This window comes from Lynx canadensis, chromosome A1 (assembly GCF_007474595.2).
Source record: "Lynx canadensis isolate LIC74 chromosome A1, mLynCan4.pri.v2, whole genome shotgun sequence".
NCBI lineage: Eukaryota > Metazoa > Chordata > Mammalia > Carnivora > Felidae > Lynx > Lynx canadensis.
The window spans coordinates 231,978,054-232,005,786 of NC_044303.2; the positions used below are offsets into that span (position 1 = coordinate 231,978,054).

At 42.8% G+C, this 27,733-nt stretch overlaps 1 protein-coding gene across 3 annotated transcripts in view; it reads right to left on the reverse strand.

Annotated features, from left to right (window-relative positions):
* Positions 1-320: 320 nt before the first annotated feature.
* MARCHF6 (membrane associated ring-CH-type finger 6) overlaps positions 321-27,733 on the reverse strand; it is a 75,452-nt gene continuing 48,039 nt past the window's right edge. For 2 of the 3 annotated variants that reach the window (XM_030332528.1, XM_030332520.1), the window contains 10 exons: positions 27,223-27,323; positions 24,620-24,757; positions 23,815-24,019; positions 20,728-20,797; positions 17,860-18,056; positions 16,059-16,193; positions 10,847-10,936; positions 8,282-8,414; positions 6,781-6,916; positions 321-3,272 (listed from right to left, as the gene is read on the reverse strand). In XM_030332528.1, coding sequence (XP_030188388.1) covers positions 3,182-3,272; positions 6,781-6,916; positions 8,282-8,414; positions 10,847-10,936; positions 16,059-16,193; positions 17,860-18,056; positions 20,728-20,797; positions 23,815-24,019; positions 24,620-24,757; positions 27,223-27,323 — 1,296 coding nt within the window. In that variant the 3' untranslated portion in view covers positions 321-3,181. The remainder of the gene's footprint in view (positions 3,273-6,780; positions 6,917-8,281; positions 8,415-10,846; positions 10,937-16,058; positions 16,194-17,859; positions 18,057-20,727; positions 20,798-23,814; positions 24,020-24,619; positions 24,758-27,222; positions 27,324-27,733) is intronic. The other variant, XM_030332537.1, reaches the window with a different exon arrangement.

Sequence of the window (27,733 nt, forward strand, 5' to 3'; positions counted from 1 at the left end):
CACGACATTTTGTCTTTCTTGATGGCAACCGAGTAGGTAACATTCTAAAGGAAGTATTTGAACATAATCACTTTAAAATTTTACAAGTATAAAACTTATCACAGTAAGTAGAGAGCTTAAAATAGTCCTGAAAGTGAGAATGAGGTAGCTAACTTGCGAAGTTGACAAAACGCCAGTGTTCTTAGACCGGCACTACATTCTCGTGTGTGTGTGTGTGTTGTGTGTGTGTGTGTGCGCGCGCGCGTGGTGGTCGGGGGTAAACACAATACAGTGGAGAAATGTCCAGTGCTTCTTCGTTTTAAAAAGTCATGAATTCAACCTAAATTCAAGAATTACACTTTAATAATAGCATTTGCCAATACAGAATGACATCTCTAGACCAAATCATTTAAGAAAAAAGTTATTCTCTGTTACTTGAATAAGGGAAAGAAAAAACACAAGGATCCACAGTAATAACAGCTATATTAAATGTTGAAATAAAAATTACTTTTTGTTTACATCTGGAATTGAGATGTCCAATTTCCACGGTTTCTCCAGAGAACTAACAGGAAAAAAATCACCTAAAAACATGGAACTTTTTTAAGGCTAGCTATACATAAACCTCACATTGGTATTTTCTTGTTTTCATCTCAACTATTAGCTTCAACAGTTTAAAACTCAAACATAATTTGCTAATAATGACAAATGCACACCTCATAATATGACCATTTGATAACTGGTCATGTGAAACTTACTCCCAAATGCTGATTTGTCTTCCATTTATAAACAATTAAAAATAAAGCAAAATGGTCTTCTTTTGTAATTAATTTCCTTGAAGACGGTTTTAGCCCAATGTAAAATGAAGCAAAACTACACAATTTTTTTTTTTTTATTCTACATGAAGGGCAGCAATACTAGAACTTTCTGAACCAGAGGTTTCAAATGTTCATGAGACTATTGGTTAATAATAAAATTCTGGTGCTGCCCATGTAAATGTTATGTCAGCAAACGCTTTCCTTATGAAAGTTTTCATCTTATTAAAAACAGGACAGAGCACAACTGAAAACCAAGAGGAAATCCTTAGATACAACAAGATAAAGTATCTGCCGGTGAAATGGAGGGCAAGATTCTCACCATTCGTATATGTTCATATATGTAGGTTTTTCTTTTCAGTTTTTTTTTTTTTTTTTACAAAATATCTGATAAGATTCATTTAAAATTTTGTAGAATAACAATTTTTAATTTTTTGTGGTATCTGCCTACCTCTCTTTCCGATAAAATGGATAAATGTGTTCAATGACTTTATATCAAGATCTATAAATTCTCTGAAAATTTTAAAAAGAAAGCTAAATTAATATAATCAAGTTCTATGCCCAATTGATAATATTTTTCTCCCAAAGAGAACAATTTATATAGACACATACCACGATAGGTGGCAGTACATTTTAAAATGCTCCTAATTTTTTAAAGTAGGATTCCATTTCCACATAAATGCAGGGCTAGCAAAGACCTTATTTCAAATACAAGGGAAAGGACTGCTACAAAGTGCCAGAGGTGTTCACACTGAACCCCATGTCAAGCTTTTTTTTTTTTTTTTGATACTGATTTTTACACTATATTTAAGGTAAAGTAATTACCACCTCAGGAAAAACTGTTGAAATGTAAAACAACCAGACTATGTCTGCTTTTGTGGTAGCTTACGTTTGGCTGACTTTCATATTTAAAGAATCTTCAGATTTAAGTCTACAGATTTTAATACTATATGGAAACTCTTTAAGAGTTCCTGAAGACCTCTGCTGCCCATTTTCTCTGACAACATTCAAAACACAAACACCACCCTTACGATATACCATTACCATTAAATACTGGGATCGTGTGCCCAACTGTTGTATTGCTCTAAATACTTCATTCTTGAAGCTTTGGTTCTCAGGGAAAACCAGATCTGTAAGTGTTCAGTATTCTGAGATTTTACAGCACATTTCCAATGAAACACCTTCTTCACTCCTATGTTAAAAAGGCCAGCTCGAGCCAGCTTCCTTCAGGACGAGTAAAATCAAACTGGTTTCATTTGTAGTTTTCTTCTGTAAACAAAAAGCTCTGGAAACTTTGGGATTTACTCATGGAAAACTAGGAGAAACGGACTCCCTAATCCTGACCCAACGGGGTGCCCCAAGCAGCAGGACCAGGTGTTCTAGGCTGCCTTCCCTGGTGCTGCCGATCTAAGACCACAAACGACGTGTGCATTTAGCTAACACCTCAGTGTGTCCTAATTCCAGTATGATGCGGTACTGTTGTTGACAGTATTCTAGAAGACTTGCGATCCGGCATGACTTTTGGCTACTGCTGCCAAAGAGAAAAAAAACGACAGCTGTGTGTGGAAAAGGGGGGCTGGAGAGAACTAAGGAAAACGTTCTTGTGGACTTTTTTTTTTTTCTCTAAGTATAGACATGCCCCGAACAAGCACAAAAGCCCAACCCCTAATGCTGATCACTAGGAATATTAAATTATCAAAATTAAAAATAATTTCCTCACCTAGCACAAGATACTATACAATATTATAAACACAGACACCATGAAAAAAAATCAGGCAGTAGAAATGTACAACAGCTTTGGTGTATACAAAATGACTTCCAAAAACGATCGACAGTGAGCACAAAGTCCATGTTCTCTTACCACAGACACTCCACTGCTGATTTCTACTTGTTTCCTTTCAAGTTCTTGGTAAGGTCTGAACAGCCAAGAAAGACAGAATGCACAGTTTACTTAATACGAACTGCTAGGAACACCGGGATACCGCGCTCCAAAGGACGTCGTGAAAAAGTTTTGCCTCTGCACTATGGCTCTGTGGCACATTTCCTGTCAAGATCACAGCAGGTCCAAAATAAAGTGACAACTAGATTTAATAAATTAATATACATTTTGTTTAAGATGTACAATGCACATTCTGTTTAATCCACGGTTTTAGGGTATCCAGGAACTTCTATTTACACATGTACAGACCTCAGACAGCAACGATGGTGGAAGATGCAGGAAGGGCGGCAGGGCCCTGCACGCTGCTTCTCCGAATGCTGAGAACACAAGTCAAATACAGTTAACTTAAAAACAATGCTGAGAGATCACTGGGAAAAATCTCCCAGAGAGAAGTCCACAAAAAAGGACACGTAAAGGCAAGGGGAAGGTCAAGGTAGCTGAGACAACCACTTTATTCTTGGGACGACTGTGCAGGTGGTGGAGATGTGCCTTGTTTGCCAGATTTCCGTTCGTAATTCACGAGGCGTTGGCCCACAAGGTATCTAGGTTGTAAAAACAGGGTGGTTACTCTCTTATATGATCCCACATATTAAAATATTCTTCCTAAGAGCAGCCAGTGATACATTTTTTGATGCAATCAGATCACTCCCACTTAAAACCCTTCAATGGTCTGAAGGGGAGCGTAGAATGAACACTGGCAACAGGCACATAAACAGGCAGCTCACGGCGAGGCGAGAGCAGCAAACGTCGGAAGGCCTCGGATCCCAGGCAATGGCGTGTGTCCTCTGGCCCGAAGGCCGGGGCTCTCGTGCACACGCAGACACCGGGGAGTAAGACACAGTCAACTGACTCAGGGCATTTATCTGTTAGGAATATTTTCTAAAACAGCTCAGAAGACAGATCTGAAGAAATAGAAAGCTAGGTAGAGAGGAAAGTGGATCAGAATAGCTCTAGTTCTAGAGAAAAGGAGAAACCCAAGGGCAAGAGTCTCAATGAGGTCAGAGGGGAGAAGGCAGAGAAGTGAGCATGTGCAAGGGACAGAAGGAAGGAGGTTACGGCCCAACAACAGAGCGTTACACGTCCCTAAGTCACGTGCCGCGATGATACGGAGGTCAGGGCAAAGGGTGCAGGGCTACAGCACCAGACACAGAAGTGACCACGGCTGGCGTGACCAGACACCACATCCCCAGGACAACAGCGGCGGTTGTGGAGAAGCAGGGGGGCCTCCTGACCCTGGGGCCCGGGCTGCAGGCTGAGCCTCGGAGGACAGTGGGTGAGAGCCGACTGTGGCCACGAGCGGCAGGAGGCTGGGGTACACGGTGCCCATGTGAAGTCAGCGCTGCAGACCCACGAGTGGCCACTCGGTCCTCAGCCACCTGTGCGAGCACGGGACAGCAAAGCCGGCACGCGACAGGCTGGCCCGGGAGCCGGGTCTCTGAGACCCAATTTACTTACTCGCCAATAAAGCGAGGACAGCAGTACTGTGCCCCGTGACTGCTGTAAGAAATAAGAAGCACACAAAAGCCACGGCAACAAGGCCTGGCATGTGCTGCACTCAGTGTAGTGACTTTCATTTTCACCATTACTTTTGCTCCTTTGACTTCACCACTTTTCCACCAACACACACCAGCCTCACTTGAAATTGTGGCAGTTTCTGCCGAGTAGTTTCACGTCACTTTTTAAGCATTTCACTAATCCTATTGCTTCTTCATCCATGATCCACGGTATAATCCTCGTTCTTTTTCTCTCACCAATCCTTTCCTGATGTTAACTACTCCTTTCCCTCACAGTTAGTTCCCCACCAGTGTATTTTTAACTGTGACGGCTTATCCATGTTTTAAACAATGACAACTGGATGCCAATGTATCCTGACGCTAATGTCAGGCACTGCCTGACACCCCCATAATCACAAGATACACCAAGTCATGCCAAAATGGGGTGACGTTATGGCAATGAAAAGCAATAAAAAGCAGAGACAACAGTGATTTTTAATTCATTTGCCCAGGACCAAAAAGGAACTCAGTGCAGAGCAAGGAGACTCTGAGCCCACCGCCCCTTCTCCCTAATGACCACGAGCTCCACTGCGCATCCGTGCCCACAGCCCGCCCCGCACAACCACGAGCAGAGCCTGCTCCCTTTTCCGACGCTGCTGGACCGGCGGAAACCACGGCACCCGAGGTGCGGCCTCAGGGAGCCTGCCCTTCACAGTTTGCTATGCGAAGAACGAACGTGGGAGAAGAGCGTACGCTGGGGCTGCGGCAAAAGAGCAGAAATAATGGAGTGAGGACATGCTCCCAAGGTAGGCAGGAGAGACCGCTGGGGCAGACGAGCAGGGTGGGGGACAAGGGTGAGGAAGAAAGCAGCAAAAAGCCGAGGCCATGTCTCGTCTGCACTGTCTTGCAGAATGTACTCGTCGGCCTAAACGAGTGAAGTGAGAAAAATGGGACATTCACCATTGAAATCCCCTCTCTGTTCTTTCCCGGTAGACAGAACTTTACAGACTGCCCAAGTATACTTGGGTTTTTTGTCAGTGAATGCTTTGGAAAAGGCTTGAACACCCTAAATTTCATCTTTTTTTTTTTTTTTTATTCACTTAAATTCAAGTGAGTTAACATACAACGTAGTACTGGTTTCCAGACTAGAGCCCAGTGAGTCATCACTTACATATAACACTCAGTGCCCATCACAACAAGCACCCTCCTTCACGCCCATCACCCATGGACTCATCCCACACCTCCCCTCCCCTCCAGCAACCGTCAGTTTGTTCTCTGTATTAAGAGTCTCTTATGTTTTGTCTCCATCCCTGTTTTTGTTTATTTTTCCTTCCCTTCCCCTATGTTCATCTGTTTGGTTCTTAAATTCCATATATGAGTGAAATCATAGGATAATTGTCTTTCTCTGCCTGACTTATTTCGCTTTGCAGAATACACTCTATGTGTCGTTGCAAATGGCAAGACTTTCTTTTGATGGCTATTATTCCACTGTGTATACGTATGTGTGTATAGACAGACAGACACACACCACACACACACACACACACACACACACACACACACACACTCTTACCCATTCATCAATCGATGGACATCCGGGCTCTCTCCATAATTTGGTGCTGCTATAAACAATGGGGTGCATGCGCCTCTCTGAATTAGCATTTCTGTATCCTTTGGATAAATACCTACTGGTGCAACTGCTAGGTTGTAGGGTAGTTCTATTTTTAATTTTTGGAGAACCGCCACACTGTTTTCCAGAGTGGCTGCACCAGTTTGCATTCCCACCAACAGTGCAAAAGTGTTCCCCCTTATCCACATCCTTGCCAACCATCTGTTGTTTCCTGAGTTGTTAATTGTAGCCACTTCAACAGGTGTGAGGAGGTATCCTCATGTCTAAACGAGAGTGTTGTTAACAATGAAACAAGACAACACGTGTAAACTGGGACTCTTCCTGGCAAATCAGGATGGAGTTATATTATAAACTCACTCTCTGCCAGCCACCATTTGGCTTTGTTAGGACATGGAAGGTCAGACGGCTGTTATCCCCAGAACGTGTTTTCCTTGGCTGTCCTCAATCTCTCACGGAGCAGAGGTCACAGTTTCCCTCAAACAGAGGCCCTACAGTACTTCTGTAGGAACCTTACAGCTCTCTTGGCAATGGTCAGAGTGACCCAGTGGCCCCTGGTTGCAGGTAGAGCTTAGGTGGGCCAAGTCCTCATACAGGCTTATTTTTACCTAAAACTATTTAATGTACCGTCAGACCAAAACATTAGGAAACAGACTAAAAACTATTTAGAATGGGCATTAAAGCCTTCCTCCCTTTACTTGCTTCTCCCAGTCTTGTTCATCTCCAAAAGTGACAGCTCCCTATCCCCAGTGGAATCCTTGATAACACTGTCTTTTACATCTTACATCCAATCTGTTAGCAAATCTTTAATTCTACCTCAAAACGTATCCAGAATCTGAGCACTCTTCTCAACTATGATTTATCACATTAAAAACAAAAATTAAGAGAGACATCTTAAAAACAGTTAGATAAACGGAAATCTAGACTTACTTGTCATTTTTAATATGTTCATAAAGGCGCTTAAACTGGCGGACCTGAAAGGACAAGATCCCCATCAATACCACAACCATCAGTAAAAACGGATAAATTCGCCGATGGACCAAGTTTTGCATTTCTGCAGTAACACCTATAAAACAAAGAAAGGGCAAACTAAGTGTATATGGAATGACCGTGAAATAAAAATATGTCCTTCCCCCGGGAGGCAGGGCTGGGAGGTGCTTAACTGAAGCTGACGCTTGGCACGTGAAATGCTTTAAATAAAGGCCATGCTGGGGCGCCTGGGTGGCTCAGTCGGTTAAGCGGCCGACTTTGGCTCAGGTCATGATCTCGCGGTCCTTGAGCTCGAGCCCCGCATCAGGCTGTGCTGACCGCTCAGAGCCTGGACCCTGTTTCAGATTCTGTGTCTCCCTCTCTCACTGACCCTCCCCCGTTCATGTTCTCTCTCTGTCTCAAAAATAAATAAACGTTAAAAAAAATTTAAAAAAATAAATAAAAAAAATAAAGGCCATGCTGGAACCATCAAGAGGATGTTCACCAGACAGGAACAATGAGACTTATTCTTTTGAAAGGTCATTGTGGCCACAGTGTGGAGAGTGAATTAGTGGCGGTGGCTTCAAATTAGGGAAACCAGACAGGAGGCCACGGAGGTTAACGTAAGAGCCACAGGGGGCTGGGGCAGCGGGACTTGGGGACCATGTGAGTAGGAAGGTGACACAGATGACCTACAAGGTTTCTGACCCATGCAAATTCTGGATGGTAACACTAAGCACTAAGAGACGGAATTCAGTAGAAAAAAAAGACTTGGAGGGGAAACTTTGTGCTTCTGATTTTGAAAATATGCTGGGTTTAAGGTCCTGTGAGGACCTGTGAGCACGTAATTGACAAGCTAATATCTAGCTGTGGGGCGTCTGGGTGGCTCTGTTGGTTAAGCATCCGACTCTTGATTTCGGCTGAGGTTATGACCTCACAGTTCATGGGTTCAAGCCCTGTGCTGGGCTCTGTGCTGACAGTGCACAGCCTGCTTGGGATCCTCTCTCTCTCTCCCCCTCTCTCTCTCTCTGCCCCTCCCTTGCTAGTGTGCATGTGCGTGCTCTCCCTCTCTCTCTCTCTCTCTCAAAATAAACTTAAAAAAATAATATCTAGTTACTAATATAACAACACTTCACCTTGATTTTACAAGTATGGGATCACAGCACTTCTAGTCAGGAGAAGACAACCTGAAGGAAAGCTGTACCTATTTTGAGGACAGTGTAAATGTCAATACTTCCTCACTTGCCTAGAGAAAAAACTGTATCAAGGAAGTTTACGATTCCCCAAATCTTGCCCTAAGTAGTCAAATCGAAGAAAAAGAGTCTTGCGAAATCACTGTTTTAGCTGGATTTATATTCACAAATTAATCATCCGGAGCCAGACAGCCTATGGCACTGGAAGTGCCGAGAAAGTAGTGATGTTAACAGGTGCCGTCTCCAGCTCCCTGGCCAGCATTACCCACCTAGTAAAGGAACGACGCCAGACGCGATGACGTAAGGTACGCACAGGGAAAGCAAGAGCACAGAGATCACTGGTGCTGCCAGTTTACGAATGATATAGTGAAGGTCGATGTTCCGGATGCCATTTGCATAAACCTGAAACGTGAGGGAGAAAATTAGAAAAAGGGAGACAAGACAAATTCCCCCAAGTTGACAGAGCAATCTCTACTGAATCCAAGCCACAGGGAGTTGAATCTATTGGCGATTTTTTCCGAAGTCAAGACAAATTCTGAACACAAATGTTAAGTACGGTGCCCACAAGTCGTTACAGCAATGCATTTATTTCCTTACACTTTGAGGTTAACTCTGCAAAGGGATGAAACAATAAAACACTAGTCTAGAATCCTAACTATACTAGCCCTGCACTATACAATACTGGATACACCCAATAATATGAGGTGAAGACCACATCATAACCCCAAACAACTACTCACATATGTGTGTAAGAATGATCTGTGTTATTAATCAAGATTACGTTCGTTTTATCTGAATATGGAAGAAAACATTATAAGCAGGGAACATGTTTCTGATAAGCTTGTATAAATCAAATTTTAACCGAAGATATTTTACGTGAAAATATAGTAGGAAAGAATTCTATGGTGAATTTTTTCTTTTTTTATGTCAAGAATTTCTCCAGTATTTTCATTATCTTATCCAGAAAGTTCTAATGAATAGCACTTCAGAGGAAAGGATGAATAGAAGTGGGAAAACCTTGGGAATAACGGAAAATAAAGATGGTGAGCAGAGGGGGACAGAACTGAAGACCTCTGTTCTTGCTTTCTCCCCAGCACCCCGCCTTCTCCTGGCCCGCAGCACACAGTATTGAAGCACACTTCAACCAAGGGCCACAGCGCACGGACATGCTTGACAACAGGCTCAACCCTCCAAAGGCAACCAATCCCGAATGAATCTAAACTGATGCAACAAGACATCCCAGTGTTTCTCGACCATTTTGTTCAAACTTACACACACAGTATGAAAAAAGGATGTCTCAGAGAGCAAAATATTACAAAGATCAACAATGTTTCACAATGTCCAATTGCGACGAAACCCTCTTCTCCACATTTCTTGGCAAGGGCCAGAGTCACACCTGGAGACTCCAAAGTGGATGCAAACACACGGCCACTTCCTGGCGCTCCTACCCCCACAAATCTCCGGGGCCAGGATTTTTCTGACAATTTTCTTGTGCATACTGAGCTGGGAACTACTGTCTTTATCTCCTATACATCTGTTTCCTGCAACAGAACGCCGAATCTATTTGACGCTGACCTAAGGATAAGAGGATTGTCCACAAGTACGTTTTCTAGTCAACTAAAATTTAAAGAAATAAGTACCAAAATCTGTTATGTTGGCTATTTTAGATAGAAATCTTTCTAAAGCGAATTCTCATACTTCCCAGCCTTATTACCAGAGTACAAAGGCACAATGTATTTTTTTCAAGGTTATCACCATAATGATCAAGTTATCGGACAGTTCCATAATACGGTAATAATAACCTACATGCTATGTAATAAAATATTCCCTAACAGCTCTGCTTTTTTTTTTCATTAAGATTGTTTTTATTTTGTATTTTAATTATTTTTTTAAGGCTTTGGGATATGTTTTTTAGGTCTTTTTTTTTTTTTTTAAGTTTATTTATATTGGGGGGGGAGAGAGAGTGAGCCCAACAGTGCACAGGGGCATGTGCAAGTGGGGGAAGGGCAGGAAGAAATGGAGAGACAGAGAATCCCAAGCAGGCTCTGAGCTGTCAGCACAGAGCCCCATGTAAGGCTCGACCCCACGAACTGTGAGGTCATGACCTGAGCTGAAAGATGCTTCATCAACTGAGCCACCCAGGCGCCCCAACGTTTTTATTTTAATTCTAGTTAGTTAACATATAGTGTTATATTAGTTTCAAGTATACAGTATCAGCTTTACTTTTTAAATTATTTTTTCCCCTGCCCTTGATTTACTGTCTTGAACAGTAACCTCTTTATTCGACTACAGATTTAGAAAACTGAGTACCAAGCGTACATCAGAACTTCCCTGAAACAAACCACATGTACTAATTTTTGCCTTTACTTCGGAGCTTTAGGTACTGTAAGCCACTGGTTAAACTTCAGATAAGGGAAATCTTGGGACACTGGGTGGCTCAGTTGGTTAAGTGTCCAACTCTTGATTTTGGCTTCAGGTCATGATCTCAGTTTGTGAGATCGAGTTCTGCATGGGGCTGACAGCACAGAGCCTGCTTGAGACTCTCTCTCTCCTCTCTCTGCCCTTCCCACGCACTGGCGTGTATGTGCTCTATCTCTCTCCTTCAAAATAAATACAAAAACATTTTTTAAAAAAAGGAGAAAGTCTTAAGAATGGTTGATGAAAATTCATGGTGATAAAACAGCAAACTGTCTTCTTAGAAAAAAAAAAAAGTTACATATACTTATTAGAGAAAATGCAGAAAACTCAAAGGTGGAAAATGAAACTTAAGCACCCCAGCAGCCAAGCACCACCCCTGCCCCACCTAGTCTCTCCTGAAAGCGAACTCTGCTCACCTGCTCAATTACTGTCTTTAACCACCACTGAGGGCCCATCAGGGTTATAGCTGCGATGATTTTGGCATGAAGGACTCCAAGTGCCCAGTCCTAGGAAATAAAAACCATTTAAAAGGTGTTTGTTTTCAGCAATAAACCCAGCAGACAGGCTATACATTTTCTTGAATATTTCATTTCAAAACAGAAGTCCTACAGGATTAGTAACAATTTTACAGAAGATGAACATACACTAGAAAAATCCAGGGAAATTTCCCCCTAAGAGCTCAAGTTCAGTCTTTCTAATGAAACTCATTCTATTATCTTTTAGAAACCTACATTATTTCCCCAGGAGAATGAGGAAACGTGTCAACATTAACGGGGATCTCAAAAGCAAGTGAAACAGTGCCATGATTTTACTTCATCAACCGTCTTAAGCTGCCGTGTTGCCTTCAGCTGAGCTAACACTACATCAAAACAAGCCTGTGGAGCCATGTTTGGCCTGAAGAAACCACCCGAAGGCTCAGAGAGTTTCCAGCTCTAGTACTGCTGAACTGTTATTAGAGCCTCTACCGCCCATGCCAGCTCTCCACCAGGCCGCCAGAAATATCACCACCCCCATCACAAGTCAGATCACATAAGGACAGTCTCCTGCTTACAACTCGGAAGTCCTCCTGAGCATGGCACACAAAGTCCTTCATAACCCGGTCTCTGGGTTTGTTTTTTTAATGTGTTTTTTAAAAAGTAACACATTAACATTTAGATGTACTCTTACACAAAACCAAAACCTTTGCAGAGAAGGCTGGAGTCCTCTGTGACTACCAGCCCAAAACCCGATCGCCCCCCAGCAATGACCACTGTTAACGTACCCTCCACGTTTTTTCCCCTGTGCGTTTACTTGTATCTATATATCTACGTCCCATAGAAATGATGCAGCATCATTTTTATATGAACTTTGCTCATACTGTTTGTCAGCCCTCTTCACTGTCTACCATCTTCAGGCTGATGTGATTTACTGCTCTGCTTGGTTTGTATTCTGAGCACCTTCTTCAAATGAGGTGAAAGGCTGATGTATGCATTGAATTCTTGCTATCCCAAATATGGCTCTTCACCCTGACAGACAAATGGCTGAATGACATTCTGCCTCGGTACAGGAAGCCTGGTTTTTGTACCTTTTATTGCAATTGTCTATAAATGCTCTTCTGCCGTATGGTTTTGTGTGTTACAGAAAAAAGTCCATTACCAATATGATTTTCTGTTTCGAGGTTTATGATTTCTCTTTACCTTTAGGACTCAGAACTATCTTACCAAGACATGCCCCAAATTTTTCTCATCAATGTCCATTTCACCAAACCTGATGAGCTCTTTTAACCTACAGAATCAGAACTTTCTTCAATTCAGTTAAATTTTTCTATTTCATTATACACCACTCATTTCTGCACTCTGGAGCCCTTATTAGGGGATGTTAGTTTCCCTGGATGTACTCTCCAAGGCCCTTCCCTTTACCCTCAACTTCCTACTTGTTCAGTTTAGCTCTGTGCTCTGCAGTGGTCTTCCAGAAACACCGTGTGAACCTCAATGGTGACGACCCACGTCTTCAATTCACCTGCTGAATGTCTGAGATCCGTGCTATGTAGCACCACAGTTTCACTTTGTTTTACTGCCACTGTGTGTGCGTCTACACACATACTGCCCTTGATCACCTGTGTTTTTATTCTTCTATTTGGATGCTCAGGGTCTGGCAGGCATGTCACTGGGCACGTGTTCTCATCGCTCTGCCAGACCTTTCTTTCTGTGGTTGCTGTGCACCCCCTTAGATCAAGCATTTGTTATTTTTCTCTGCAGGTTCAATGAGGCTCAGGTCAGACTAAGAATATCCTAAAGGTTACAAAAGGACGTTTTAGCCTTTTAGACGTTCGGATAGCAAGCCCCTAGTCCCCTACTCAGAACATGGTGAAGACTCCTTGCTTCATTCCTGTGCTGTCCCAGGCCCCCAGGCAGGGGAGATTTGACTTGCAAATTCAGCTTTCTCTTGGCCTTTGGAGTCTAGAAGACACCCAGGTGAAGTGCATTTTCACCTGAGGAGGTCCACAGATTGCTGAGGTTCAAGCTCTTTCAAGAGCCACTGATATCCAGTCTTTTCCCCCAGGACAGGACACACACACACACACACACACACACACACACACACACACACACACACGGGTCCCTCTGCCAGAACTCCAAGGGCCCAGTCTCCCATAAATCTGCAGCCACTTAACACGGGAAAGGCAAGCAGCTTAGAGTCAGCTACGGAGAAAGAGCAAGCTGTTCTTATCCAGAATTTTAAGGACACCATGCTACGCATAGCCATCTACAACTTGTATTTTTCTCCTACTTACAAACATGACTGACAACTCGCTCTAACAAAACACACAACTCTACTTCCCTCTTTTTAACGGCTACGTCAAGTGCCAAGGCAAAAATATATCACATTTTCTTTAGGCATTCTCTGCTGATGGACACGCAGGTTGCTTACGATGTTGGCATGAGAAGCAATGACATGGTGGAGACAGCCCGGTCTGTGCCTCCCGCGCATGTCAATGTTCCCTTGCCGCGGATTCCGAAAAGTGAAACCACTGGGTCATAATACGTCAATATTCCCAAAACCGGAGCGTTTCCAGTCATTCTGCAGAAGGACGATGCTGGGTGCCGTCAACACCACAGGGACACACGTGTAACCACGCAAGCTGCATTTACTGCTCGCTGCCGTGAGGAAGGAAGAGCACACCGTCTGGGGAGCGTGGGGCGCTCGGTGAGAGTGCTGGAAGAGCTGACTGTAGGATTTCGGTTGTGTGAAGTGATATGGGGGAAGGAAGGGCACAGGGCTTTGCTCCGTGTCGGATGCTGTTAGAAAGCAGAGGTGATCTATCCTGGGTATCTTAATATATCTTGCCCAGAAGCAGGGACCAACTGAGGCTAAAACTGTAGTTAGTAATGCAGCAGCGGCTAATGACGTTAGCTGGGAACGGGGGATGTTTTCTCATTTTTGTGGTTTGGACAATGCTCACGCTTTGCCCGTGTTCAGACATGGTTTTGAAAGGGTCTTGTTTTTGTCTTGACCCGTCACGGTCACAAAGTGGTCTTGTGTGATGCTGATGTTCTGTGAAACTGTTTCTGCCGGGAGGAGAACAGCAAGGCCCAGCCGATGCCAGGCCAGCACCTGCATGTCAGGGGCAATCTGCTCCGTCTCAGTGCCGCCCACTGAAATCGTACCTGTTTGTGGCATCTGCAGTGATCATTGCGTTAAGGCAGCGTCTGACTGACCCTTCCACAGTAAAGCTGTGTATTTTCCTTTGGGATATCAAGTAATGTGCAAGATGACACTTGGCCACCATTTAAATAACTGCTTCTGCATCGTAGTGGTGTTGAAACATGCCTGCAAATTCTTCTTCCTAGGTGCTAGGGGTCTACACCGCCTTCCCATGAACCTGGGCCCACCTCTGCGTCTTGCCTGGATCCACTACAACGGAGTGAAAATCAATACCGTGGGAATTCCGAGATGAGCAGCTCCCACCCTGTCTGTTGGGACACTTGTTTCTCTCAAGTACAAAGTAACAGGCCCCACTTCCTGGAGGCTACCCGGCTGTGAGGAAGCCCAGGTACATCCAGGAGCTCCAGCCGACAGCCCAGTTGGGGTAAAACCAACAACCGGCACCAACCCCCACATGTGAGCGATGACCCTTCCAAAGGGTTCCGGCTGCTGCTGTCAAATCACACTCAGCTACTGTCTTCCCAGCCGAGGCCCCACACAACATGGAGCAGAGACCAGCCAATGTGCCCTGTCTTAATTTCTGACCCACAGACTGTGTAGACAAAATAAATGGCTGTTTTAAGCCACACCGTTGTGACATAACTTGCTATGTAGCGGTAGTAACTGAAGACCCATCAACTTTCACCTGACGGGTTCAGCATCCACTAACAGTCTTTGCTGCAATCACCTATTTTGTGAACTATTGCAAAACAGTGATTTTTCTAATTGTTACTTCCTCTACCTTTATTAGCTGGTATTACTCCATAAAAAAAATAGCTTTCCTTCAGTCACTGATGCCATCTGACTACCCTGCAGTACAGACCTTACAGAAAGACGTCACATGTGCTTAACTTTCCCTTTGTTTCCCACTTCTCCAAGTCTAATCTAGAGCACACAGGATTATAGACAGCTCCACACATATGCTCTGTTTCACCACGTGGTCTGCCCAATCCCTCTTTCCTTGAATACACTTCTTCCTTCCTTGGCCACTCCTTTGTACTCTCTTCTAGGTTGTCCTAGACCTTGTCTCGTACAGAAAATCATACGTAACTCCTAAAGCCAGGATAAATACCTCCTACATGAGGCCACAGCAGCCTGTACTGCCCCAATCACAGTGCAGCCCACCTGGCACCTGTCTCGCCGATCGGCCCATGAGGTCCACAAGAAGTTCCTGCATTGGACTCATTTCCATCTGAGTTATATAATACAGGGTTTTAGCACACATTAGAGCACGAAAGTAAGTTATCTGCTGCTAAGTAAAGTTTGTGGAGTCTCTCCATCTGGAAAGTAGAGGAAGGGAAATACATCCTGCATAATTTTCATTTCCAGTAAATCTACTCTCATACACTAAGAGGAAATAGAAACAAGGCTGAAAAGCCTATGAATGACTGAATCAATGCCTAGCTCTTCCCTTATGATCTCTTAAGAACTTGAAGTCTAGGATGCTAATTTCAGGCTCTAAATACTATAGAAAAGTAGTATTTTTCTTCCCCGATAGCTTTAAGACCTTTGCTGTGATCTACATAGGTTCCCTCAGAATGCTCTTTTTAATAAACCTGTGACTTTGTGAGAAAACATGCTGTGAGTATTCAAAAATGTAAGTTACTGCTTAAAGCCTCAAACCTAGAAGAAGCAAGGTATCTCATCTTAGCTAATAAGTGAAAAAACCAACACGTGTTAGTCTGTACCTTTAAAGATCAGGTGAAGCCTAAATAGTGACATTTTAAGCTATAAAGACCTTTTAAAGGAGTTAAATGACCTGTATATTTTGAAAGCAATTAATTAAAATGTACTATTTAATCAATTTTATAAGGGTTCCCAGAATAGAAAAAATTAGTCTTTCTAAACAAACTACTTAAAATCACTTAAAAAAAAAAAAAAATCACAAATTTTTCTGATTCCAAATCCATAAAGAAATACCATGAGCAGAAGTCACGCACTTACCTGCCATGGGTAAAAAAGAGGAGTCTGATCCAAGGGAACCCGCAGGGGAGCGACAATAACCAGCTCAAACAGGAGCCCCAGCAGGAGCGGGACAACCCCGGCCAGCAGCACAGCGACTATCAAAGTCTTCATGATCTGCCAGCAAATGAGGCCATGTCACTAGAGAGTCTTTCTGGCTTTTAGCTAAACTCTATTCCACTTGGAACTTTATTTTTCTTCTTTAACCTGATGCCTAACAGAACAAATACATTACCTAAACACCTCACATACATATTATATCATTAAATGAATATGTATATCAAGCTCAAGCTATAATAAAAGCATGAAATTATTATGCATTTTTGCTTATAAATTACAGAAGTCATTATTACATATATTAACCAGGTGGCTGTGCTGTTTTTCTCAAACTCATTCTCAGAAGTAGGCTTTCATTTGTCCAAGAAAAGCTACTGATTATCCCAGGCTCCTAATCCAATGAAGCCAACTCACAGGCTGACCTGTAACCCCGGAGGTGGACGGGTACAGGAGAAGGGCTCTGTAGAAACCCCAGTGAAGGTAATTAAACCCGTTGATCAAACTGGCTCCCTCTAGAATCCTCTGTGGCCCAACAGAACTATGATAACCAAAATGTCCTCTATCTGTGTTGCCAGTACAGTAGCCATTAGCTACATGGCTACTCTGTTAGCACAGCTCTAGAATTTGGACAAAGCAACAAAAAAATGAAAATAAAGTCAACACAGAGAAAACAATAGAGACTATGAAAGCACCACTACAGAATCCTGACAAAGAAACGAGTGCTTAAAGTGGCCCTGATGTCTGATGACCTCCCTTTCTCTTAACGTAGCCTCGGTGAGTACATTTGTTTCAACAAGAGACTAACATGACGTGGGTCATATAAAATGCAGTACTTGCTTTTTTAAATGGCATATCGATAATAGAAAACAGAAATAGAAAATTACCAAATGAAAACTGGCTATTAGCTGGTTTCCGTATTTTAAATATATTTAAGCGTCTCATTATCTTGTGAAATTAAACAGCAATTAAGCCCCTCCATTCATAATATATAATAAATCTCAAGTTTTTCTTTCAACACTAATATTAACCTTTTAGTGAAATTAAAATCTAGATTCAGATACAAAACTAGGATTATACAAATGAAGAGGCATAAGCAGTGACCTAAACCTATTTAGCAAGCATAGCCAACATCACAATCAATCAATAAATCATCACACATGGACGGTCATCTTACACTGACATTTTCCCCCACCTCTGTGCAATTAGGTACTTACTGAGTAATGATTTCCATTACTTACTACACTTTCACATTAGCCAAGACATTCTTGAATCAGCAATAGAAATGTGTAATTAAAGGAATACCAGTTATATGAAAAACACAAACTTAATCCTGAAGTCAAGATTTTTACATATTCAAATAGATCAAAAAATCAAATTTTAGAAAAAATATCTTAAAATGTCTACTTAGACTGATTTTAAATTCTAAAGAATATCTTATACCTTAACATTTCCAAAATAACTTCCAATTACATTACTTACTTAAGGGCCCTACTGGATCATGTAATAATATGATTTTCTTTTGACCCTTGAATTCATCCAACTGTGGTTCTCAGAATGAATCAGAACGCTAATGTCTTAAAGGAATATCCCTTCTAATTAAAAATAAATCAACTCTCGACACCATATGCATAATGAAGAAACAAAAGTGAAAATATTTAAATAAATGACTAAAAATGTATCCACTACTCCTATCACACACCATCAGTTCTGTAGGAGAAAAACCTACCATGAGGGACCACTCTTTAACCTTCTGGAAGATCACTCTGCGTCCCTGTGGCATCCAGGCCACCAGCACCGTCACTGCCCTTATGGTTAGCCAGCAAACATAGAGACCACAAGCAGCTGTGTAGAGCTCATGAATTTTGGCAGTCCCCGTCCAAAATGACATTAACCAACGGCCAGCAAATACTGAAAACAGAAAGGCTGATAAATGAGATATGTGGCTATCTATGTAAAGAGAACTATAATCTTGATGTCCTTCTGTTAGTATTTTCAATTATTTCAATCATTTTAAGTGATAAGTAAAAAGACATCACATTTTGATATGTCAATGTCTTCATTAAAAATAAGTAACAATAAGCCCCCCCCCCCCCACACACACACACACACTCTAAAGAATGCAATTATTTGATTAAGACACAACTAAAACACAGGAGGAGGTCAGGGGACAAGCTCTCCTGTGACATCTACTCTGCCCGGCCCTGTTGATTACCTACTCTTTCAGAATGAAAACGATTGAGGAGGTTGTTTCCATTGTTTTTACCACCAAATAAAATCATTACCACCTAATATGACAAAAGTGGGGAATTTAGTTATTATTTATGCTGTCAATACCTTCAACATTTAGGACCATTACAAGTAAGTCAGATTAACTTTCTTTCAGTTGGTTTGTCCATCAAGACAGAAAACTAAGCTTATTTTAATATGAAATGGGCATAGTAACATTTTAAAGCACAATAATCAAGGAACATATTAATTCTCTTAGAAAAAAGATCCAAATATTAAACAGATTTGAAAAGTGTCTGAACTTAAACAGATTTGAGAAGTGCCTCACACAAAGAGTTAATACAAAGAAATTCTGTAACGTACCCATAAAAATCTAACTCAGGCAAGACCATTCCATATGGTAACTTTCTTCACTTGGTTACTTTTCAATGAGGCTAGAAAGAAGAGCAAGGCCCAAACGTCTTGCGTATTTTTCTATGGATCAAGTTCTTGTTAATACAGTGTTATTTGTTATTTTTAAATACCTAAAAGGAGCTAGTAGCTGTGCTGAGCATTCTCCATATATTATCTCAATCCTCCTAAGAACCCCTAAGCAGCCACTATTTCCATTTTGAAGATTAAGAACCTGGCCCAACCAAGGTCCCGTGAGGGTGGAGTGGAGGCTGAATTTGAACTCATGCCTTGACCACTGAACCACAGAGCTCATGCTCTTGACCAATGAAGCACTCTGCCTCCAACTGAACTAAAGCAGCTCAACAACTAAGTCTTACAAGCCACACTGCTGGCACCGACACTTCTCTGCAACCTCACAAAATGGTTTGGATGTGAAGATAAGTTATTGTTAAAGACAAATACACATAAATGTTATGTGAAATAAACACATGTGAATGTTAATTTGAAACAGATATAAAAATCACTACTGGTAATTCTGTAGAAATGTTTAGTATTTTATACACACACATATATTTACATATATTGCTATCCCAAGGTTTTTGTAGTTGCTGTGGTTGTTTATAGTTGGGTGGTTTTTTAAAAATCTGATGGCCAGTTTCTATTCCATACTTCACACACTTCTACTTAAGTGTTTCTGAGAGGACGGGGTTAAAATTTTTAGTTTGTACTAAGTTATCATCAGCTGAACTGAAGCTACAGAAAACTAACCCATAGTGAGATGAGATTAACAGGGGAATATTTAGTTAACAATCTTCAGTGAAATTAAAGTACTTTTACTAACAAATTTGGATACTAAAACTAGGTTTCCTTCCTTTAACTTTTCAGTATTTCTGATAAAGACATGAAAATAGAACATTAAAACCACAAATGTAAAACTGTCTGAAGTTCAAAACCCAACTTTTCTCAGCAATGTATTTACTATGTTGCACCCAGCCGTTAATCAAACTTTGTTGAGAGCTGTGATATGAGGAGTAGTGAGCTTCCTACGAGCATAGTTCTAAAGGTCAAAGTTTATTATTCAGAAGCAGTTAAAAACAAAACAAAACAAACCACCTTTATTTTTACCATTTTAAGTTAAATCACAATTCCTACAGATTAGAGAATAGTCTCATTATTTTTAAAAACCTCACTCAAAACTAAATTTCCTACTTGTTCCTTGACCTTAGCCCTCATGGAGAAACTCAAGTATTCAATACAAATCAGATTTAGAACATTATAGAAGCAGTGCTATACTTGAGATACTAAGTCAATACACATTTACGTACTTGTAAGCATGAAAAGCATCTTCCACTTAAGGATTATTTAAGTGGCTAACACAGATCAGTAAGAATCAGGATTTTCCGGCCTGCTCTAAACGGTAACTGGGAGGGTGGGGGCAGCAAGCTGTTCCTGAGACTCTGTCACTGGCTCTGGGCTCGACTCCCATTTACTCCTGACCTTTGCAGGGCATGACAAACTACTATATTCATCCACAGCATCTCACTTGTCAGATGAAGAAATGCTGTTTAGCTGAAATTTAAAGATTCGTATTTGTGGACACCAGACAATAAAGGGAACCGGTCTGGCTTCATAAAGGTGTCCAGCAACAAGACGCAGGGGACTGGAAACATACAGTGAAGGCAAACGTGATCAACGTCAAAAGACTGACTTGAAAAAAATGACCTAAGCCACACAGGTGATTTTTTAAAGACTACGTCCAAGAAAACTGAGTGACCATATGTAATTTACTTCTAAAAATGAATCAGAAATTATACCTCGGTTTTGTCCCCCTCTGTTCTAAGACAAATGACTCCAAGGAGATGGAGAGTCCTAAAGAGATCAATAGCCCACATTCAATCAAAAATAAGGGGCAAACTATTTCAGGTTTATACCTGATGGAAGACACAAAGCATCTTTTCACGTCATTAGCTCATACCTGGTAAAGTAAGGCAGATGAGGCTGGCAATCAGTAAGGTTATACACATGAAGACAATCAACAAAAATATCTGCAAGGCAAAACATAAGAGGGCATAAGGGATTCAAATGTGCTCAACATATTTTAGGACACCCCTCAATGTGTCAGCATAATCCTCCCAGTAAGAAGAAATGGCTTTTACTCCCAGGTTTCCTTCCATTTCACATAAAAAGATTTTTATTTTAGGTAAATTTACCTCTAATTTCAGCTAAAAGTTAAGTGTCTATTTTCAGACAATCAGATACATCAGCAAGTAACAGGGATGTATAATTTGTAATCAGCATAAAGTAAAACACAATCAGCTTACATGTTTCCAAATTAAAACTAAAAACATACAATTTCTTTTAAAAGTTTACTTAGGGGCTCCTAGGTGGCTCAGTCGGTTAAGTGTCCAACTTTGGCTCAGGTCATGATCTTGCGGTCTGTGGGTTCGAGCCCTGTGTTGCGCTCTGTGCCGACAGCTCAGAGCCCGGAGTCTGTTTCGGATTCTGTGCCTCCCTCTCTCCGTCCCTCCCCCACTTGTGTGTGCACGCTCGTTTTTAAAAGTTTACTTATTTTGAGAAAGACACAGAAAAAGAGTGCCCGTATGTGCAGGACAACAAGGTCAGAGGGAGAGAGGCTCCCCAACAGGCCCCACACAGTCAGTGAGCACACAGCCTGACTCAGGGCTCAACCTCCCAAACCTCGAGATTATGACCTGAGCTGAGCTAAAGAGCTGAACACGCAACCGACTGAGCCACCCAGGTGCCCCAACACTCACTTTGTAATCACATTCTCAAAAAACAAGTTTTCGTGAAAAGGAAAGCTTCCTCTCTAACAGCGCTGCCTAATTAGACCTCTGTGACCGATGACGGAACCTGCGCTGGCACAAGCGGCCGAGCACACGCAACGTGGGGTCACCGGGCGGTGACGGCCACACTGTCTTTACTCCGCGTGTGCTGTTACTAGAAATGTACTTTCCCCTCACCGACAAAACCGTGATGTATTTAAAGCGTACAACGTGATTCGCTGTACGTACACGTTGTAAAGGGATTCCTACCAGTGAAGTAATTAACACATCCATCACACCACATCCTCACGAGTTGTATTTACTTTTAATTAAGTTTAAATGTGAACTGTCACGTGTAGCGGAGGCTCCTGGACAGACATGTGCGCATGAGAAGCGAGCAGGCTGAGAGGAAAGTGGCTGCCCCCGGGGCAGAAGAGGAGCATCTGCTGCTGGCCTTCTCCCTCACCAGGCCCAGAAGGGAGAGCTCTCGAGGGAAGACGGAGAAGCACCCACCATAACACTCCAAGAGGAGCCTGTCGGCCTTCGTTGCCTGAGAAACTCCTACCGACTGTCTCTCATCTGGGCCGGAAAGTACCTTTTGCCTAAGAGCCTCATCTCTCACGACTCCCCCATCGCTCACGCTCACCTGCATACACCCCACCCTCTGTTTTTTTAAATGCTTACTGACTTATTTTGAGAGAGACAGAGAATCCCCAACAGGCTCCATGCCATCAGCGCAGAGCCCGACATGGGGATCGATCTCACAAATCCTGAGATCGTGACCTGAGCTGAAATGAAGGCTCAGACACTTAACCAAACTGAGCTACCCAGGCGGCCACCCCCCGCTCCTTTTTTTTTTAAGGTAGGCTTTACACCCAGTACAGAGCCCAACACGGGGCCTGGACTCATGACCCTGGGGTCAAGACCTGAGCAGAGACCAAGAGTCAGACATTTAGGGGTGCCTGGGTGGCTCAGTCGGTTGAGCGTCCGACTTCAGCTCAGGTCACGATCTCACGGTCCGTGAGTTCGAGCCCCGCGTCGGGCTCTGGGCTGACGGCTCAGAGCCTGGAGCCTGTTTCGGATTCTGTGTCTCCCTCTCTCTCTGCCCCTCCCCCGCTCTCTCTCTCTCGCTCTGTCTCTATGTCAAAAATAAACAAACATTAAAACAAAAAAAACATTAAAACAAAAATTAAAAAAAAAAAAAGAGTCAGACAGACTCAGACAGACTGAGCCACGCAGGCACCTCCCCCCCCCCAACTCCACCCTCTAGATCCACTTAATTCCCTGCAGTTCCAAACTTACCATGTCTAACCTGCCTCGTGTTTTGGCATGTGCCTGGCATGGCCTTCCACTTCCGATTTTATTCTCTGGCTGGCCTAACTTTAGAGACTTAAAAGCATCACCTCCTCCCTGAAGATTCCTGAAGGCTTTCTGAAAAAGCGTTTTGTGGAGTAAGGACTGACCAAAAGTGCAACACGTTACTTATCCAGCCAGTGAGGTGAGGACCAAGACCTGACCATCAGATTTAACGAAACAAAAGCCACTGCGACCCTTGTCGGGAACAGTTCTGGTGGGGCCTGGGGGAAAGTTTTGCTGGGACAAGACACTTCCTTAACCAATCCGCTCTTTAGTTTCACCAGATGTAAACATGAGATTACTACTCAATCCTGCCATATTAGGAAGAATATTAAATAGGGAAAACATTAAAATGCCCATTTCAGCTCTGACACATAACTGAAATATATCAATGATGTTAATTTCTTATTTTCAGCAGGGTCTTTAACACTTGCTCCTTTCAAACAGCAGAGGGAGCAGCAGCATAGGGAGTCCCAACACTGTGAGCCACTTAAGAGATCTGACCAACTTACCTTAGGGTTACACATATCACGTTGCTAACCAGAGGGCTGGGGGCTCTTTTCAGGAGACTGCGAGATAGTTCTATACAGAGGACCACCTGCTCCTAGCACCAGCCACAGCAGCAAATTTCTCAGTAGAAACTGGGAAAAAACTTGACTTCTGGTGAAGTCTTTTTTTAATTTTTTTTTTATGTTTTTTTTATTTTTGAGAGACAGAGAGAGACAGACTGTGAGTGAGGGAGAGGCAGAGAGACAAAGAGGGAGACACAGAATCCAAAGCAGGCTCCAGGCACTGAGCTGTCGGCACAGAGCCCGACACGGGGCTCAAACTCATGAGCTGCGAGATCATGACCTGAGCCAAAGTCAGATGCTTAACCAACTGAACCACCCAGGCGCCCCATGTCTAAGTCTTCTAGTACCTACCCTGAGTGGAAAATTTAAAGGCCGGCGATAAGGCTGAAAGCCAACAGGCCCCCCCTGCTGCAGTATGGCTTGGTGGGCTGCATGCAGGCCTTCCCCCACCACGGGAATAGCATTGTTGTTTCGAGCGTGCTGATTATTGTTAACTTGTTGGTTTGCACTGTTCTCGTTTTCTTCCTGGTCTCCCAATAAATAGGAATGCAGATCCCTGTGTAAAAATTACATCAATAAAAATTCTCTCTTCAGATCAGAATAAAACAGCAGACAGGAGACGTACTTTCTTATTACTCCTTAAGGTAGAAAACGTACAAGCAGAATCCATACACAGCACTATTAATCCCCTCATTCTGGCCTAAACGCTGGTTCCTGCTTTAAATTGAACTTTTCCAAATTTACTATTCATGTCCAAAACACCCTGAAAATTCAGTCCAGCGCCTGTGCCTATTGTGGCAGGGAACTCAACGCGTATCCGTGGCGGCAAAAATGAGATGGCGGAGGCTGCAGGGGACACCTGCTCAATCCGATACAAGCCAGTGCGTACTTCGCAATAAGGAATCAGCAGAATGCCACACATTCTCTGGAAAAACATTTAAATCACAAAGATTCAACTTCAAGAGGGTAAAAACGTGCGTACGTTCTCTATAAAAGGATGTACAGTAATGAGAAAAATAAGCAAGACGAAGAATTGAACAAAGTAAGTATCCTATGTACCTGCAGATATCACCAAATGGTCTCTTCTTCAAACTCCGATCTCCTGAGCGGGGCACGGAACGTACTTTGTCAGAAAGGTCATCAAGTGCCTACTTACAGCAAGTACCCAGCAGTTACAGTCCACGCTCGCACGAGCCCCTTCAGCCACTGCCTCGTGTGTCCCTGTTCAAGTAACGCCGGCAAGACCACCTGAAGCAGGAGCAGCTCAAGGGACAGTTCACTCACTGGAGCATCACTAGGACAATGACAAACAGCTGTGATTTACAGCGCGACTCTACTTTCCATCATAACTGTATCATACTAAACATCTGATGGGACGACAGCAAAACTCCTTGACGCTGTCTCTATCACCTCTCCCCCATTCTCCCTTGAATCCTCCAAAACCAGTCCCGACGAGGGTCGCCAGTGACCTCTGTGTTGTTAAATGTGATGGTCAGGTCTGGGTCCCACCTCACTGGCTGTATGGCGTATTACACAACTGGCTACTCCTTGGTCCTCAAAACGCTTTCTCACTGGACGCCCTTCTAGATCTGTTAGCTCAGGGAGCCGGAGACAACGGAGGGCCCCAGGCTCTGTCCTCTCTCATGTGTGCATGCTGTCTGGATGAATGCACACTCGTGTGGCTTAAATTTCTACGTTGCGGTAAATTTCTATGTACCACTCAGACGTCTTCCCTAACTCCTAACTTTGTATCCAAAGTGCAACCTCAACGTCTCCTACAGCCATGAGACGTCTTCAGTTGACCATGACCAAATTCCCACTCTTCCCTTCTAATCCTGCTCCTCCACAGCCTTCCTCATCCCAGTAAATGGCAACTCCATCCTTCCAGGTGCTCAGGTCATTGACTGCCTTTATTTCACTCCAACTCAAACAGCCGGAGTCCTGCTGACTGGATCCTAGCAATGCCCTAAATCTCACCACCTCTCATTACCTCCACTGCTACTTCCTTCACCTCAGCACCAAGGTCCCTGCGCCATGCTCCCAGCCGGCTTCCCGCTTCTGTCCTGGCCACCGGACCCAGTCTCTTCTCATCACAGCAGCCACGGTGACGCTTCTTAACTAACCTGTATCAGATCACTCTTCTGGTCAAACCTTTCAAGAACTCCCCAAATCGCTCAAGTTGAATCCAAAATGCTTCCAGTGGCTTACGAGACTCTGTAGGATCTGGTTTTGCATGACTTCTCTGACCTCACAGCCGACCACCATGCTTTCCTTCTTCCACCCCAGCCAGACTGGCCTCCCTGATGCTCCTCAAATGGACCCCAATGTCACCGCACTTGCCCACCCCCTGCAAGGACACTCTACCTTCAGGAACCCATATGGCTCATCCCTCAGCAGCTCCGACAGGGCTTTCCTGAGCTGTCACCTCTTCAGGTCCTCATCAGTCACTTCTAAATTAAACCCCATCTTGGCCACTCTCTCTATCCCCTTTCTCTGCTTCATCTTCCAAGCCCCTAGTACTGATGACCCCAGATATACTACATATTCTATTTTGAGGGGTGTTTCCCCCTCACTGAAATGTAAGCTCCACAAGAGCAGAGAATTGTCTTGATTCTGTTTGGTTCACTGTTATATACCTAGTGCACAGAAAAGGACCGGACATATAACGGGCCCTTGTTTTGTTTTGTTTTTAATGGAAGAATGGACTAAATACTGCTATACAGGCCCAAAATTGCTAAACTTCGGAGTGTAACTGACTACCAAAATGGGTCTATCCTAACAATATATATAGCCAAAGCCTAAGCTTCCTGGTTCTCACTATAACCAGACCCAAATTCACAAGGAGGGAATGAGGATTTACTCTAGTTAGGGAAAAATTCAGAGAATCAAATCTTAATTTGGATTTTGAGTAAAGATAACAAAAAGGGTTCCAGCTAAACATGAGGAAGAAGGTCATTCTAAACAGAAAGGAAGACAAGGAATAGCTAGGTGTTTTAGGGAGACTGAGCGGAGGGGAGCATGGTTGGAGAGCAGAATTCGAGTCAGACAATGCAGGGACAGGATGCTGGAAAGTCAACATGAGACTATGCCAAGCCTTGCACATGACCCGGACATTATGATGTAGATGATGGAGGAAGAGGCAGGGTGTTAAGTAAGGATGGGCTATAAATGGAGAACAAGAGGAAAGCCTAAACTAAGGAAGTGGTAAATCAAGTTGGATTAGATAAGAGACCTTTAAAAATAAGACTTAACGATATTTAAAGACTAATTAGAAGTCTGAGGAAGAAATCCAATTTCCCAGCAGCCTTCTGTTTAGGTAACTGAAAGGATGATGCAAGTCAATGAAAAAAGGAATGGGGGAGTGGCAGAGACTAAGTTTCCAGGTGACTTAGGCTTTTAAATGAAAAAGATTTTCCATCCATAAGCCTGATTTCTTAATTTTAATCTACAATTAAACATATAACTATGGCTACACATTCCTTATGATGTGCTTTTCATACAAAAATGATGGTGGCTAACACGGTGTCATTAAGTATGGTAAACATTTCAATGCTGAACAAAAGCACACTTGATTTGCATAAAAATAAGTCTTTCTTTGGAAAATGCAACTGCTAAACTAATGTTTAAACAATCTAAAATGGCAAAACTCAAGTATCAAATGATTTCCGGTATCTGTTAAGAAAAGAATGTTTTAAATGTATACACTCTAGGTTATCAACAAAGCTAAACTAGTAAAGCTTCTAAATTTCAAAAACTCACCTATATAGCATGACATTATATGGAAGAAAATTAGGCAGCAGACTCTTAATTATACGTATAGGAAGCCAAAGCATCAGGAGAACAATGGAGCCAAAGACAATCTGCAGTTAAGAAAAAAGGCAGAACACCACTGTTAACCATTCCTGTGAGAGACAAACAGACTTCTGAACATACCCAGCCAGGATGCAATCCAAGTGTCTATACCCACCCATGGCCCAGAGTGTTCTCACTCCACAGACTATATACTTGGGTCACTTTGTGGAAAGAATGCATTCCTGGGAAGGGTGCTCCTCTCTCTCTCAATCTAGGACACAAAGGCTCAAGGAGGAGCCACAAAGGATAATCACTGCACGGTATGTGAAGAGAGGGTCAGAAACTTACAATGAACGATCAGAATCATCTGCAACTTAATAAACCACACGTAAGACGTGACCCATATTAATGGCTACAAAAGTTTCTGGAAGGCACCATGTTGCTTTGTAAATTTTATTTTAAAAAAACTTAGCTTTAA